Genomic DNA, 17,066 nt, shown 5'->3' with positions numbered 1-17,066 from the left:
CATGCATGCACCTTCCTAAGTATATACTACTCCTTCAGTTTGTGTTTCAGTTCATCTATATGGCTCATGCATGTCTAAGTTCGGTGTCATGCATTCGCGTTATGCATGCATGCAGTGATCACTTTGAAAGTGTGTCATGTTGTGGTGTCCAAATAAATGACCCACATAATCGGCGGTTTGTATCATCATGTGAAATACTGAACCGGCTATATGCCCCTAGCTTGTATCATCTGAAATATGTTTTTTTAGAACGAAGGCTCGCGATGAGCCCGGCTTTGAATTAACAAAGCCATCAACCGGCCAGGAATTACAACACAACAACAAGCACATCGGCCGAACGATACAAGGGAGCACCCTAGGAGGCTTACAACTCAACGAAGAATACTAGCTCAAAACATAAAGAAGAGGAAGCCCAAGCTAGTACATGCCGCCGACCGCAGCAAACAAGAACCAAGAGTTGCGAGCAGCATGAGCACAACGAGGATCTGCAGAAACATAGTGGAGTTATGGACATGACCAAGTCCAAGGATGGAGGAATCCAAGCTTCTTCCTTCGCTCTCACCGTAGAGGGACCCTACCCTCTCGCCTTGGATCGAAAGGCGCCGCCGACGGACATGAGAGACGCTCACCCTAAAGCAGGAGAGATGCCGACCTCGAGTCCTGGAACAGGCACAGAGCACAACCGCCTAGAACATGAGCACACCTCATCTGACACACCGATGCAACCTAGGACACCTAAAAACAGCGGGAAAGCCACCGGGAGGAGCCACTGAAGAACGAGTAGCAAGGACATCAGGAGAGGCTGCAGAACGACGAGGAGCAAGAGTCGTCGGCAGCTGAAGAGAAACACCGGGCGTCCACGGCCAGGGACGAGCTGCTACTACCAGGAAGAGGAACCCTATCCCCTACCGCCGGATCGCAGACGTCGTACCGCCGGAGCTGAGCCAAACACGCCACCGCCAAGGAGCACCACACTTGAGGGGAGCAGGGACATACTTCCCTGCGAGCCAGACCAACCACAGCCACCTGATACCCAGATCCGCCCAAAACTCCACCTTTGCTGCCCCTCACCCGAACGCACGCTCCCCAGGCGGCGCCTCCAAGGAGGACACGACGCGCAGCGTGCCGTCACCGCCCAATCCAAGAAGGATTTTGGGCTTTTACACGGGAGGGGAACGGGGGTGGATGGGGTTGGGACCTCAGCTGCACCTCCAAGGAGGAAGGGCGGCGCCCAAGAACGTCGCAGCCACCGGGCCGGACCAGCCGACCAATGGTTTCCCACGATCCAAAACCACACTACCGGGCACCCATCCACACCGTTCCGGTGACCGAAGCTGCTGGAACCGGCGGGGATGAGGGAGCTGAAGGGAAGGGGAGTCGACCTTAGATCTGGCGAAGAGGGGGATCCCACGCCGCAGCCATCGCCCGCCACCGTCCCACCACCCGCGTGGTCGGGAACGCCGGCCAGGACCACCCACGGACGCTGCTGCCGCGCCAAGGGCCGCCGCCCCAGATCCGGAGTCCTCCGTCAGGAACAGAGCGAGCAGGGCCTCGCCGCCACCGTCACCGGCGACTGCGCAGGCTTGCCGGCGGCCACCTCGGGTGGCGATGAGGGGGACGAAGGTGAGGGGTGGCGACGCTGGGCGGAAACCCTAGTCGCCTCCCGAGTCGCCCGAGCGGACGACGCGGGGGCTGCGGGGTAGAAGCGTGCGTCGTTGGAGTAGTGTTAACTCGATCTGTGTGTTATACATATTCTGATGCGTCATAATCCACTCCTAAAACATATACTCCCTCCGTTCCATAATATAAAACCAGCATTCTTATGTTTAAGATCAAAGAGGCATATAACTTTTTGACAAGTCAAATCTCACAAACTAGGAAACATATTTACATCTGGAATGCCAACATATATCATTAGATTCGTCGTAAGATTTAGTTTCATATTTTATATATTTGGTATGGTATATATAAATAGTTCTCTATAAACTTGCTAAAAGTTTGCAATCTTTGAGTTTTAGAAAATCTATACACACTATATTATGAAAGGGATGGAGTACATGCACCTAGATCAAAGTCAACTCTAAGTTTTATATGGATCATAGGAAGAGAAAAACAAATAACTCGGATCAAGGATGAATTAATTTAGTATTGGCAATAGCTTTATCGCCAACGGCGTGCGGATATATGACAATGGAGCTGTAATACGACATCATGGAGCTGCGATCTTTCTATCGGCCGGGCAGTTCATCTTATATATCCTTACATGCAGTTACGGACCCAGAACTTCTCGAAGAATAGTAAATGTTTAGAGTTTCATTATTTTGCATCAAAGTCATTGCAAAAGAAGTGGAATCTGCTTATGTCTTGGTGCGATCTTAGGCAGGAGAGTGTTCTATTGTATCACATAGCGCCTTTTCCTTCTTGTGTATGGGTCAAACTGGTTTGTGCAATTCAAATTGCTAGATGAAGTGGGCCGAAAGTGATCTTGAGTTGAGCTCACCACTTGGCCGGTTTTAGATGATGCGTGGGATTGCAATTTTACATTGGCCTCCACGACTTAGGCTGGGCATTCATTAATTATCTACAAAATAATATTGGTATTCTTGCCTGAATGCATGTAAAAAAATCATCATGGAAAATCCTACTCTAAAATCATTGTTATTTTTGTAATATATATAATTGTTGTGGCTACAAGGCAGGAAGAAGTGATAAAATCCCAGTCTAATGTTGGAAGAAGATCGGAATGCATCCAAGGGGAGAAAACAAAGAGAATGTAAGTCTTGCAGATTTCCCCCGAGTAAAGTAAAAAGTCCTTTATTATCCTGGTTGTCTTGCGCAACCCCTTTCCCTGCTCAAACATGTTCGTTTAAAATTAGGTTGTTCTTTAGTTTCTACGACTTCATGTGAAGGATAGCGGATGTACTGCCCGAAGGGCGCAATATGTGTCTGATGTTTGGGTGCCATTTTTCGTGTTTTCCTTTGTCTTATTTTGTCCTTTTAAAAATTTCTCTTTTTTTATGTTTTACTTTCTTCACATTTAATTTGCATTAATCGGCCACGTGCTCAGCTCAACTAAGGCTCACTTTCAAACTAACATTAACATCTGTTTCTGAAACATATTAAATAAAAAACATACTTTCCACAAATAAAATATTAGTAGATATGCTGCACTATTAAGCATTAAGTATCTGTCAAGGCTTCCCCAGGAAAAAAATAGATCTGCCAAGGCGCAATGCCCACTATCCTTCTTCCTTCACATATAACGTTTAATAGGATGACTCATTCAACCTTGCATACACTAGAAATTCATGAGCTACATATTCGTCCTTGCATAAACTAGTAATTAATCAGTTTGCTACAGACTAAACGCAGTGTGGATCTTTGCATACAACAAATAGTACACTCAGTTATTTTACCTAGACTAGAAGCTCAACAACGTAATACAACATTTCCGTGGATAGAGAGCATATGATTTCACTTTTAGTAAATCTCAAGTTTTGTAATACTTTAAGGTATTGATTACCTAAAATGGCATACTATTACCTAACATAAAAGTTTAGTACTGAGAGTGCGCGATTTTCCAGAAACTACGATAAGTGTAGGTGTTGATCCGAAGATTGAAAGACAAGTGAAATATAAATATATTATAGATAATTGAAAAATAGAAAATTAGTAATTTCTTCATGCGCACTTGTTCACACAGCGGCCTAGCTCTATCACATAAATATTGTAAGCTAGTTTTTTTTTGCAGCTATATTGTAAACTAGCTACTACAGCAGTGTAATTCCCTTGTCAATATTGAAATTATTTGCCAGCACAACCACTGCCCAGAGGGGACAATTAACTAATAATTAGACAGCTAGTTGTAGCGTATGTGTCCATGCCAACGAGCCAGTATATAATAAACCAAAGTACGAAACGTATACTAGACATCTCTGCGCTGGTAGTAGCTTGCATGTGCATGCATGGCCACATGTAATCTCCTATATTTTCCTCCCGTGACCCTGAAGATCAGGTTATGTGCCAGCTCGTAGCGCTGCCATGCATATATATTCCTTTGTCCTATCCTATGTATGCCCTCAAGATTACAGCTAAATTTGCAAACCCATCAAACATATCTCATGGCGCAGGTCTAAGGGTTTTGCTCGTTAGCAAACAAGTTAAGCTCCAATAATGGCACACTAGTGGTGGTATATATTTTTCGCAAATTACGGCAAGAGTCAAACTCGATATATCATGACGTGCTTGCACTTGTTGCACAAATGCACACTACATCCCGGCCTATAAATACCACCCCAAGCAACCAAAGAAAAGCATCACAAGCTAGCAAGCCCACCTAGCTCAGCCACAACCCAGTACACTCTTGCTGGCTACTTGTTTCATCAGCATAGCAATGGCGCCCTCCAAGGTCGCCCTCTTCCTCGCCCTGAACCTGGTCCTCATGGCAGCCGCGCATGGCTGCGGGTCGTACTGCGGCAACACACCGGCCATCCCAGTGCCAACCCCGCCGATGGCCATGCCCCCGCCCGTCATCCCAGTCCCAACCCCGCCGACGACCGGAGGCGGCAGCGGCACCTGCTCGATCAACACGCTGAAGCTGAAGGCGTGCGCCAACGTACTGAACCTGCTAAAGCTCAACCTCGGCGTGCCGGCAAGCGAGGACTGCTGCCCCCTGCTGAGCGGGCTTGCCGACCTCGACGCCGCCGTCTGTCTCTGCACCGCCATCAACGCCAACGTCCTCGGCATCAAGCTCAACGTCCCTGTCGACCTCGTGCTCCTCCTCAACCAGTGCGGCAAGACTTGCCCCGCCGACTTCACCTGCCCCAGCTGATCCACCCATCATCCATCGATCGATGCATCACAAACCATGCATCGTCGTGGTCACACTCGTCACTGGTTTGCATGTCATACGCATGCAGTTACATATTTTGTTTCCTCTTCCAGTTGGTCGTCATCACACTCGTCATTTATAAGATACTCTCGTTGATCACTGCATTTCGATATGATATCATCTAAATGCATGGTTTGCATATTTGTAAAATGATATACATACTTGTACACGTACGTGGAATAAAATGATTCAACTTGTGTTAACTGAACCCGTGATATATTGCCAGCTTGTATGCACATATTATTGCATGAATTATGATCAGATCCACGTCTTCTATCTGATCATGGCCTCTATTCTTTGCTTTTGCGAGGTCCAACCGCAGCAACTCGCTTGGCATGGTTTTCTTTTTGTTAAGCTTAAGCAGAACCACAAAGAACCATGCATCTGCGAAACGGAACAATACTTTGGATAACGTAATCATGGGATCGATAAACTGAACTATAAATCTTTTGCGGGGTAAAGCGAGTAAAATTTATTTGAACCAGGTCTCTGTGATGTTGCAACACTTTGACCTAAATTTTGTCATTGTGATAATTTGAATCAAATTTTAACTTCACAATTTCACGCTAAACTAGAATAGGCTGACCAGATCGCTTTTGACAGTTGGGTCTCGTGCAATAGGTCAAGCTAAAACCGTTCATAGTGTCCATAAAGTAAAATTTGGCCCCGCAAACATCACAATACCTGTTTTAACTCCAAATGTGTTCTATAACACACATGAATGTAGTGTTCTATTGAAAGTCATTTAGCATCGTCTAGCTAGATAAATCCCTGAAGGAAGAAGCAATTAACTGGTTGGAGTACCCATACATCTAAATTTATGAATAACTACCAATCATATGATCCAAATATATCGGTACATACGAATGCGTGTTTCAAACATATGCTTATTTATTTATTTATCTTGAGCATCATATATTTTTATTAGCATGTAATTTTTGGATCCTTTCGATGGGGATTACTAAGTTTGAAAGAAGGAAATTATGTAGAAAAATATCTCACGTAGCCCTTTTGGACGAAGTAACTATTATCCATGTAATAATTTCGAAGGACAATGTCTATCCTTTAAATTCATACGAAACTTATGTCAAGTACCAGACGAGATACCTTTTTGCCAAATCATATGCTCACCTCGTTTGGAAGTAGATATCTTTTAGGAATGTGTATGGCCTTCAACGGACAATCTCAATAGTTGTTTTTCATATGAATATGTTAATCAAGTTTACCAGATCGCGATATTAAAAAAATTACAAAAAATCTCATGATAGTATTTTCATTATACAACATTAACATTTCCCATGCATATTGTGTTTTAAAGTTGTTCATTTATTAATTATAGAACTCTTATGTATTTATAAGGTTTACTTGTTTGTAATTACAGAAATAAAAATATTGGAGACAAATATCTACAATATATACTGACTCCAGCCCCTTAATTGGGGTCCTCTCTTGCACAATATCCTCGGTACATAAGAGATACATGACAAAAATAGAGGAAATTTTTACGGTACAAATTACTACAGAATTTATTGTGTAGTACTCCCTCTGTTCCAAAATAGATGACCCAACTTTGTAGTAACTTTGTACTAAAGTAAGTACAAAGTTGAGTCATCTATTTTTAAACGGAGGGAGTGGTATTAAATTGATCTGTTTTTTTTTTTTTGAAAAGGAGGTTAAAGTTCCCGGCCTCTGCATCAATCGATGCATGCATCCTTCTTTATTAATTATTCAAACAGGCCTGACAAAAACTTACATCAAGCCACCCGGCGCCACCACTCACACCTACAAACTCGACAATGTGGGTGCTCTGACTCCCTATATCTAAAATCAGTGTCATCATCGATCCATCCACATAACGTATCATGACACATACGGTTTAGAAGGCGCCATCATCATCGTCCCGCTGACCCATCTTCGGGAAAGAGATCCGCATTATGCTTGCCAGTCCGGCCACCCGTCGACGCCACCACAGCGCCCAACGGCACCACCTCCCTGTGCGCGAAATGCTAAGCGCGTCGCGGTCGCCACCGGTACACCTCAGCACCATGCTGCCAAGTACCACCAGCCGACACAGCTTGAAGTCTCTGGAAGATCTGTCGTGCATAGCACTTACCGAACAGGCATGACAAAGCGTAGCACCTATCGACCAGGCTTGGCTTGACATCTCCACCGAAGCTTCTTGCAAGACGAACCCACTCCTCTGCATGCCTCTGTCTTCCAGCGCTGCTCCACAAACGATGCTCCATCAAGAGAAACCACACCACAGTGCCGCCATCGTCGAATCTGAAAGACCAGATCCAAGGGTTTCCCCCGGAGCAACACGAGTGGGTTGACAGTAGTTACCCCAATGATGCCTTCATTAAGGTAACGACACAGAATGCCGCCATCGGCTCGGTTTTCACCGGCAACTATTCTCCCCGACTCACAGCTGGAACTAGATGACGGATCCCGAGATCCGAACACCCAGCCTCAGACTGACCACCTCCGATGAAAGAGATGAGAACCATCGCTGGCTGCACCGGCCAGACCAGATCTGACCGGTGGTGCCACCACCGAGACCACCAGGCCCTCCATGCCACCGCCCCTGATCCGAATGCAGATTGCGCACCACCGCAGCCAAGCCAGCCACCACTTCCGACTGCAGCCGCTGCTGCCGCCCGAAAGAGCCTGCTGCTGCGCCCGCCGCCCTATAGCCGCCGCCTGAGGGAGGGTCGGCCATTGCCGCCACCTGCTCCAGCCATCTTCGGGGCGTCGCAAAAACTAGATCGCCCGCGCCACCTCACGCCTAGTAGCGTTGCACCACCCCTGAGACGCAGGAGAGAGGAAATCCTCCGCCACCCCCGGCGGCTAGGTTTGTTGGGTATTGCCCGAGTCGCCTAACGGGGGCGACATGGGGGCAGATCAATATAAGAAATTCATGCCTAATGAACACACGGAAGGTCATTAAATTGGGGGAGAATTTCACTTCCCTGGCCTCTGCACCAACTAGGGATGCATATAACCCTTGAAGTATGAGTATTTGGTTTTTAATCTTGGACAATGGCGTCGCCCCAGTAGCCCACCACCCGACACTGACCATGCCTTGACAGACTTGTACCGCTCTACCCATGTGTTTGCTCCCTTAGGCCTATGCCGCCACCGCAGTCCGCTAGATTCGGCCATAGCACGTGTACCCCTCCGCCACTGTCGTCAGCATCCATTGCGGAGGCCGTGCACGACAACTAGTCGGTCAAATGCCAAAATGAAATTACTTGGCGTTGTGTTTTTTTTCTTTGACTCAAACACAGTGGATTCTGATGAGGTGTACTTCTAGGTTGAATTCATGGATTTTCCTTCATTAGATGAGGAAGATGGGTATCAAACGGAGGCGATGATGGCGATTCTTGAAGAAATAAAGCGTGTAGAGGAGCATGTTCTCAACTTCATGTTGGGATATTAAGCGTTGAATCGGCGCTAGTCATATGGGCATGTTGATCTATATGAAGACGACTTTGCCCCTGATGCGCTATTCTAACACGTCTGGAGACCAAGATTGCATGCACTTAAAATGGAAGAACTGCCCATATACTCAACAAAGGAAATACTAGGGCCATCATAGAGTTCCCACCGTCATTATGGAAGCATTTGCATCAAAATATTTTGGGATTTGACACTCTTTGCATGGCATGCCAGGGTCTCACAAGTCACAGTGACATCATCGTGTTGCAGCGCTCTCCATTGCTTGCAAGGTTTTGTGCAGGCTAAGATCCTACATGTGGGGAGTGGGGGAGGTTAAAGGAAAGAAGGGCTAGCTTGCTTCCTTCCAAAAACTATGGGAGGCATGGGTTTTAGAGACATGAGAACTTATAATCAGGCTCTTCTAGCCAAGCAAGCGTGCACATTCCAGAATCTGGATAGTCTTGTGGCATGACTACTGATGGAGAAGTAGTACCTCAATGATAACTTGGGTAATACCGTTTTTACAGGGAATGTGTCAGTTGTATGGCACTAGTGCCAGCTGGGGCACTAGGCCTTGGCCTTCATGTACATCCGATTGCGCCAGGAAATGATGACTACAATGCTAGGCCATGAGTCCATCTGCTCCTGGGGCTCTCCTACTGCAAATACTAAAAGTTCTTATTTTGAGACATAACTTGTGCTCGCCTATGAAGATCGACATGGTGGACTGGCCAAATAATTGTGTTAGTTAGAGGTTTTGTGGTTTTTTGAAGCATCTATGGACGGGTTCATGAAACCTTCTATCATTTTTTTCAGTTTTGGGACGATTCCACGATGTTTTTTCCTTTTCCATATTTCTTTATCAGTTTTTCTTTTGACTTTAAAAAAATACATGTCTACTTTTTTTTACTACACATTGAACTGTTTTAGTATACACGATGATCTTTTTTTTATACACATTGAATTTTTTAAATACATGATGAACATTTATTCGAAATGCCAAATACATGTTGAACATTTTTCTATACAAAAAGCAGTGCCGGCCTGGATACGTGTCCACACCAACGACTATGCATGTATGAGCTAAAGCTAGCTATGGAACATTTATAGTTGACTTTTCCTGCTCTCCAATGAATATGCATCTGCTATACGTTCCCATGCATGGTATCAACCTAAGTAGCAACTACAGCATGCATGTGCATGGCAGGAAAGTCGTCACACAACATATCTTCAGCGCATATCTTCAACTAGAGCTTGTTTGAAAATACGCATGCCCATCAAGTATTGAAAGTCGCCGGCGTATATCTCGCTCTAAACATTTTATTGGTTAGCGCACAGAGATTGAGGGCATCAATAAGGGTATGGGTATATGTACGTAGATGGATTTTATTTTAGTTTACTGTAGAATGAAACTTGATGCATGTATGAACGATAGATCATGGGATCAACACACTTGCATGCATGTATGTGCAACCGGGCCATCTACAAACACACAAACCCAAAACACCTACAAACCCTTGCTATCTATTGTAAGCCTTGCTTCCTCTCGACCAAAGCTTTCGCCATGGCGCCATCGACCAAGCTCTTCCTCCTGCACCTCGGTCTGAACCGGATGGTCGCCGCTGCGCACAGCGGTTGCGGACCCCACTGCCCGACCCCGCCGCCACCGTCGACGACCAACGGCTCGTGCCCGATCGACACACTGAAGCTGGGCGTGTGTGCCAACGTGCTGAACCTGCTAAAGCTCGGGCTCGGCATGCCGCCCAGCGAGCCCTGATGCCCTCTGCTGGCCGACCTGGACGCCACGGTGTGCCTCTGCACCACCATCAGGGCCAAGGTCCTCGGTGTCATCAACCTCAACGTCCATGTCGATGATGTATACACATGACATGCATGCACCTTCCTAAGTATATACTACTCCTTAAGTTTGTATTTCAGTTCATCTATATGGCTCATGCATGTCTAAGTTCGGTGTCATGCATTCGGGTTATGCATGCATGCAGTGATCACTTCGAAAGTGTGTCATGTTGTGGTGTCCAAATAAATGACCCACGTAATCGGCGGTTTGTATCATCATGTGAATTACTGAACCGGCTATATGCCCCTAGCTTGTATCATCTGAAATATGTTGAAGTAGTGTTAACTCGATCTGTGTGTTATACTTATTCTGCTGCGTCATAACCCACTCCTAAAACATATACTCCCTCCGTTCCATAATATAAAACCAGCATTCTTATGTTTAAGATCAAAGAGGCATATAACTTTTTGACAAGTCAAACCTCACAAACTAGGAAACATATTTACATCTGGAATGCCAAACATATATCATTAGAATCGTCATAAGATTTAGTTTCATATTTTATATATTTAGTATGGTAGATATAAATATTTTTCTCTATAAACTTGCTCAAAGTTTGCAATCTTTGAGTTTTAGAAAATCTGTACACACTATATTATGAAAGGGATGGAGTACATGCACCTAGATCAAAGTCAACTCTAAATTTATTACCATAGCAAATACCATGCTGTTCAAAAAGACTCTCAAAATAATATAAGTGAAGCATGAGAGACTAGCAAATTCTATAAAAATAAGCCACCGCCGTGCTCTAAAAGATATAAGTGAAGCACTAGAGCAAAAACTATCAAGCTCAAAAGATATAAGTGAAGCACATAGAGTATTCTAGCAAAATTCTAATCAAGTATGCATCTCCCAAAAGGTGTGTACAGCACGGATTATTGTGGTAAACTAAAAAGAAAAGGCTAATATAATACATGACGCTCCAAGCAAAACACATATCATGTGGTGAATAAAAATATAGCTCCAAGTAAAGTTACCAATAAACAAAGACGAAAGAGGGGATGCCTTCCCGGGGCATCCCCAAGTTTAGGCTTTTGGCTATTCTTGAATATCTTGGGGTGCCATGGGCATCCCCAAGCTTAGCCTCTTGCCACTCCTTATTCCATAGTCCATAAAAGCTTTACCCAAAACTTGAAAACTTCACAACACAAAACTCAACAGGAAATCTTATAAGCTCCGTTAGTGAAAGAAAACAAAACCACCACATAAGGTACTGTAATGAACTTATTCTTTATTTATTTTGGTGTTAAACCTACTGTATTCCAACTTTTCTATGTTTTATAAACTATTTTACTAGCCATAGATGCATCAAAATAAGCAAAGAACACACGAAAAACAGAATCTGTCAAAAACAGAACAGTCTGTAGCAATCTGTAAGTAACGCAAACTTCTGGAACTCTAAAAATCCTATCAAAATAGGAAGTCCTGGACAATTTGTTTATTGATCAGCAGCAAAAATAATCAACACAAAAGCACGCTTCCATGATTTAACAAAATTAAATTCGTGCGCGCAAAGTTTCTGTTTTTCAGCAGAATCAAATTAACTATCACCAAAGGTTATCCTATAGGTTCTACTTGGCACAAACACTAATTAAAAGATAAAAACACATCTAAACTGAAGGTAGATGCAAAATTTATTACTAAACAGGAACAAAAACATAAAAACACAAACAAAATTGGGTTGCCTCCCAACTAGCGCTATCGTTTAACGCCCCTAGCTAGGCATAAAAGCGAAGATAGATCTAAGTAGTGTCATCCTTAATTTTCAGTTTTTTAGCGGAGTCATGCTCAAATCCGGGAGGTTCTTTCCGTTTCCCTTCATACTCAGAAATCTTTAGATCTAAAGAATCCAACCGCTTATTGCAAAGAGTAATCAACATATTCATATGGTGAAGATTTCCGCTAACACTTTTAAGACGCTCAAGAGACTTTTGTAAAATTTTTGTTACTTCGCAAAATTTTCCAAACACTTGTATTTCTTCATGGGTAGGATGAGATCCTCCCTTTTGAGGTAGTGTTGCCACTATTCCCTCTATAATTTCATGAGCAATACTGGGATCAATTTCAATAAAATTTCCCTTGGCAATGCAATCCAAGAGTTGTCTATGCGTCATATTTAGCCCAACATAAAAATTGCGAAGAAGAATTCTAAAGTTCACCTCTAGGGTGCACTTGCGATAAGATTCGATCAACCTATACCAAGCATCTTTTAAGTTTTCTCCTTGCCTTTGCTTGAAGTGAAGAACTTCAAACTCGGGAGACATAGGAGTGGATAAGGAAATAGCCATAACGACAAGGTAAACGAACCAACACACGAGCAAACGGAAAAAGACAAGCGAAAAGAGAGGAGAAGATTGGGAAAGAGATGGCGAATAAAATGGCAAGGGTGAAGTGGGGAAGAGGAAAACGAGAGGCAAATGGCAAATAATGTAAATGCGAGGGAGATGAGTTTGTGATGGGTACTTGGTATGTCTTGACTTGAGCGAAGACCTGCCCGGCAACGGTGCCAGAAATCCTTCTTGCTATGTCTTGAGCTTGAGTTGGTTTTCCTTTAAGAGGAAAGGGTGATGCAGCAGAGTAGCGTAAGTATTTCTCTCAGTTTTTGAGAACCAAGGTATCAATTCAGTAGGAGGCTCCTCAAAAGTCCCACACACCTACACAAACAAACAAAGAACTCGCAACCAACGCAATAAAGGGGTTGTCAATCCCTTCACGGCCACTTGCGAAAATGAGATATGATAGAGATAGTATGGGAAGATAAATATATTTTTTGTATTTTATAATATAGATGCAAAAAGTAAAGATGCAAATAAAAGTAGATTGGAAGCAATTATGATAAAGGATAGACCCGGGGGCCATAGGTTTTACTAGAGGCTTCTCTCAAGATAGCATAAGTAATATGGGGGGTGAACAAATTACTGTTGAGCAATTGATAGAAAAGCGAATAATTATGAGATTATCTAGGCATGATCATGTATATAGGCATCACGTCCGCAACAAGTAGACCGACTCCTGCTTGCATCTACTACTATTACTCCACACATCGACCGACTCCTGCCTGCATCTAGAGTATTAAGTTCATAAAGAACAGAGTAACGCATTAAGCAAGATGACATGATGTAGAGGGATAAACTCAAGCAATATGATATAAACACCATCTTTTTATCCTCGATGGCCACAATGCAATACGTGCCTTGCAACCCTTTCTGTCACTGGGTAAGGACGCCGCAAGATCAATCTAGTAGGCCAAACCAAACTGATAATTCGAAGAGACTTGCAAAGATAACTCAATCATACATAAAAGAATTCAGAGGAGATTCAAATATTTCTCATAGATAAACTTGATCATAAACCCACAATTCATCAGATCTCAACAAACACACCGCAAAAAGAGTTTACATCAATAGATCTCCACAAGAGAGGGGGAGAACATTGTATTGAGATCCAAAAAGAGAGAAAAAGCCATCTAGCTAATAACTATGGACCCGAAGGTCTGTGGTAAACTACTCACAACTCATTGGAGGGGCTATGGTGTTGATGTAGAAGCCCTTTGTCGTCGATTCCCCCTCCGGCGGAGCACCGACGAAGGCTCCAAGATGGGATCTCGCGGATGCAGATGGTTACGGCGGTGGAAATTGTGTTTCGTTGGCTCCATGTATGTTTTCAGGGTACGTAGGCTTATATAGGAGGAAGAAGTACATCGGTGGCCGCCCGAGGGGCCCACGAGACAGGGGGCGTGCCCTGTAGGTGTGGGCGTGCCCTCCCCTCTCATGGCCGCCTCGGCTACTTCTTGACTTGCACTCCAAGTCCTCTGGATCACGTTCGTTCCAAAAAATCACGCTCCCGAAGGTTTCATTCCGTTTGGACTCCGTTTGATATTCCTTTTCTTTGAAATACTGAAATAGGCAAAAAAACAGCAATACAGGCTGGGCCTCCGGTTAGTAGGTTAGTCCCAAAAACGATATACATGTGTAAAATAAAGCCCATAAACATCCAAAAGGGGTAATATAATAGCATGGAACAATAAAAAATTATAGATACGTTGGAGACGTATCAGCATCATAATGAACTTCCGCTTCATGCACAACCAAGGAGGAAGGTTATAGATATATAGAGTCACGGGCCAGGTGTTGTGATTGCTGCTCTGCTCCCCGAAAGGATTAATGCCATCCGCGCTTAAACCAAACCATACGTTCCTTGCGTCACCTGCAAACTCCTCCCAATACTTTCTCTCGATTTTTCTCTACTGCGCCCCGTCAGCGGGTGCTCTCAACTTCCCGTCTTTCTTTTGGTCATCTCTGTGCGAGCGCATCAACTTGGCATGTTCTTTGTTTCTGAACAGGCGTTTCAACCGTGGTATTATAGGAGCATACCACATCACCTTGGCAGGAACTCTCTTCCAGGGGCGCTCGCCGTCAACATCAGCAGGGTCATCTCCTCTGATCTTATACCGCAATGCACCGCATACCGGGCGTGCGTTCAAATCCTCGTATGCACCATGGTACATGATGCAGTCATTAGGGCTTGCATGTATCTTCTGCACCTCCAATCCTAGAGGGCAAACAACCTTCTTTGCTGCATACGTACTGTCGGGAAATTCGTTATCCTTTGGAAGCTTCTTCTTCAATATTTTCTGTAGCTTCTCAAATCCTTTGTCAGACACATCATTCTCTGCCTTCCACTACAGGAATTCCAGTACGGTACCGAGCTTTGTGTTTCCATCTTCGCAATTGGGGTACGAACCTTTTTTGTGATCCTCTAGCATGCGATCGAACTTCACCTTCTCCTTTTCACATCGGCGGAGATCATCATCGGGCACATCGTCTGGTTCCTCTTCATCTTCAATAGCTTCCCCCGTTGCAGCATCACAGTATTCAGGGGGCACATAGTTGTCATCGTGCTCTTCTTATTCCCTGTCTTCCATCATAACCCCTATTTCTCAGTGCTTGGTCCAAACATTATAGTGTGGCATGAAACCCTTCTCAAGAAGGTGGATGTGAAGGGTTTTCCTGTTAGAGTAAGACTTCGCATTCTCATAGATAGGGCATGGACAACACATAAAATCATTATGCTTGTTTGCCTCAGCCACTTCGAGAAAACCATGCACGCCCTTAACGTACTCGGAGGTGTGTCTGTCACCGTACATCCATTGCCGGTTCATCTGCATGCATTATACACACACACACACACAGATATATATATATATATATATATATATATATATATATATATATATATAAAATTAAGTGTGCCAAAAACCATTACAGAACATCATGGATAGATAATTAAGTGACCAAATTAATAGAAGTTCATCATCGCATTAAAACCAAAGCACATACATAGTTCTCGTTGAACAACATATAGCTCTCCAGAGCATCTAATTAATTAAACCATACATTGAAACTATGTAAAACATTTCAATGCAAAAACAAATGCGATCATAATCTCAACCAAGGTAACAATTGATTCAACGGCATAATGATACCAAGCCTCGGTATGAATGACATATTTTCTAATCTTTCTAATCTTCAAACGCATTGCATCCATCTTGATCTTGTGATCATCGACGACATCCGCAACATGCAACTCCAATATCATCTTCTCCTCCTCAATTTTTTTTATTTTTTCCTTCAAGAAATTGCTTTCTTTTTCAACTAAATTTAACCTCTCGACAATAGGATCGGTTGGAATTTCCGGTTCACATATCTCCTAGATAAATAAAATCTATGTTACGTTGGTCGGCATAATTGTCATAAACAATAAATGAACCAAATAGTTATAAAGGTAATATATACCACATCCGGATCATAGACAAGACGAGGGCCGACAGGGGCGGATACAAAAACCATCGCACTATATAATAAGAAGCAATAATAAAATTAAGAAAATTAGACAAGTATCTATCTAATCATACAAGTAAGAATTTTTTTCTTTTAGAAAGAAGATAAGAACAAGAGGCTCACCACGGTGGTGCCGGCGATGAGATCGGCACGGGCGATCGACGGCGGTGAAGACGGGGACGGGACGTGACGGACCGCTAAACCTAGACAAATCTCGAGGAAAATGGAGCTTGGAGGTCGAGCTTCGAGAGGAGAAAGCTGAAATAGTGTGGCTCGGGCATTTCATCGAACACCCCGTGTGCATAGGAGGTGAGCTGGAGCACCACAGAGCTCTCCCCTCGCTGGCCCGAAAAACAGAGCAGTGGAGTGTTCTGCTCGCAGGCGAGGGGTATATATAGGCAACTCATTGTTCCTGGTTCGTGGCATCAACCAGGACTAATAGCCACCCTTTGGTACCGGATCAAGCCATCGACCGGTACCAATGATGGTGGGCCAGGAGCGAGGCCCATTGGTCCCGGTTCGTCCCACCAACCGAGACCAAAGGTGCCAGACGAACCGGGACCAATGCCCTCACGAGGCCCGGCAGCCCCCCTGGCCACACGAACCAGAACCAATGACCCCATGGGTCCCGGTTCGTGACTGAACCGGGACTAATGGGCTTATCAGCCCGGAACGTATGCCCTGTTTTCTACTAGTGGGGGGAGCGCTGCGACCTCTAGAGGCGAGATTGGCGGAAGATTTGAAAGCTCCTGGTCATGAGCCCTGGAACAGCTCGACACGCTGATCAAAATTGGAGACCATACCGAAGTGATCGTCGACAGAGAGGGGTTCGGTTCGAACATCAAGAGCGGAGATGAGAGGCTGATAATCCATGTCAAGCCCTGCGATGATGAACGAGATAAGCTCGTCCTCGCCGATTGGTTTTCCGGCCACTGCTAGTTCATCTGAGAGCAATCTCATGTGGCCAAAGAAAGCAGCGGCAGTCTGGGAGCCCTTCTGGGCATTAGTAAGGAAGATGCGGCAGTTGTTTGCACGGGAA

General features: G+C 44.4%; 1 protein-coding gene and 1 pseudogene across 1 annotated transcript; both read left to right on the top strand.

Annotated features, from left to right (window-relative positions):
- Positions 1-4,330: 4,330 nt before the first annotated feature.
- LOC123089659 (cortical cell-delineating protein-like) lies at positions 4,331-5,094 on the top strand. The gene has a single exon (XM_044511282.1). The coding sequence runs from the start codon at positions 4,394-4,396 to the stop codon at positions 4,829-4,831; it is 438 nt and encodes a 145-aa protein (XP_044367217.1). The 5' UTR covers positions 4,331-4,393; the 3' UTR covers positions 4,832-5,094.
- A 4,799-nt stretch (positions 5,095-9,893) lies between these two features.
- Positions 9,894-10,217, top strand: LOC123090369 (cortical cell-delineating protein-like; annotated as a pseudogene).
- The last annotated feature ends 6,849 nt before the right edge of the window (positions 10,218-17,066 follow it).

This window comes from Triticum aestivum, chromosome 4B (assembly GCF_018294505.1).
Source record: "Triticum aestivum cultivar Chinese Spring chromosome 4B, IWGSC CS RefSeq v2.1, whole genome shotgun sequence".
Lineage (NCBI taxonomy): Eukaryota > Viridiplantae > Streptophyta > Magnoliopsida > Poales > Poaceae > Triticum > Triticum aestivum.
Note: the sequence above shows the minus strand (reverse complement) of the source record. Positions and strands in the feature narration are given on the sequence as shown.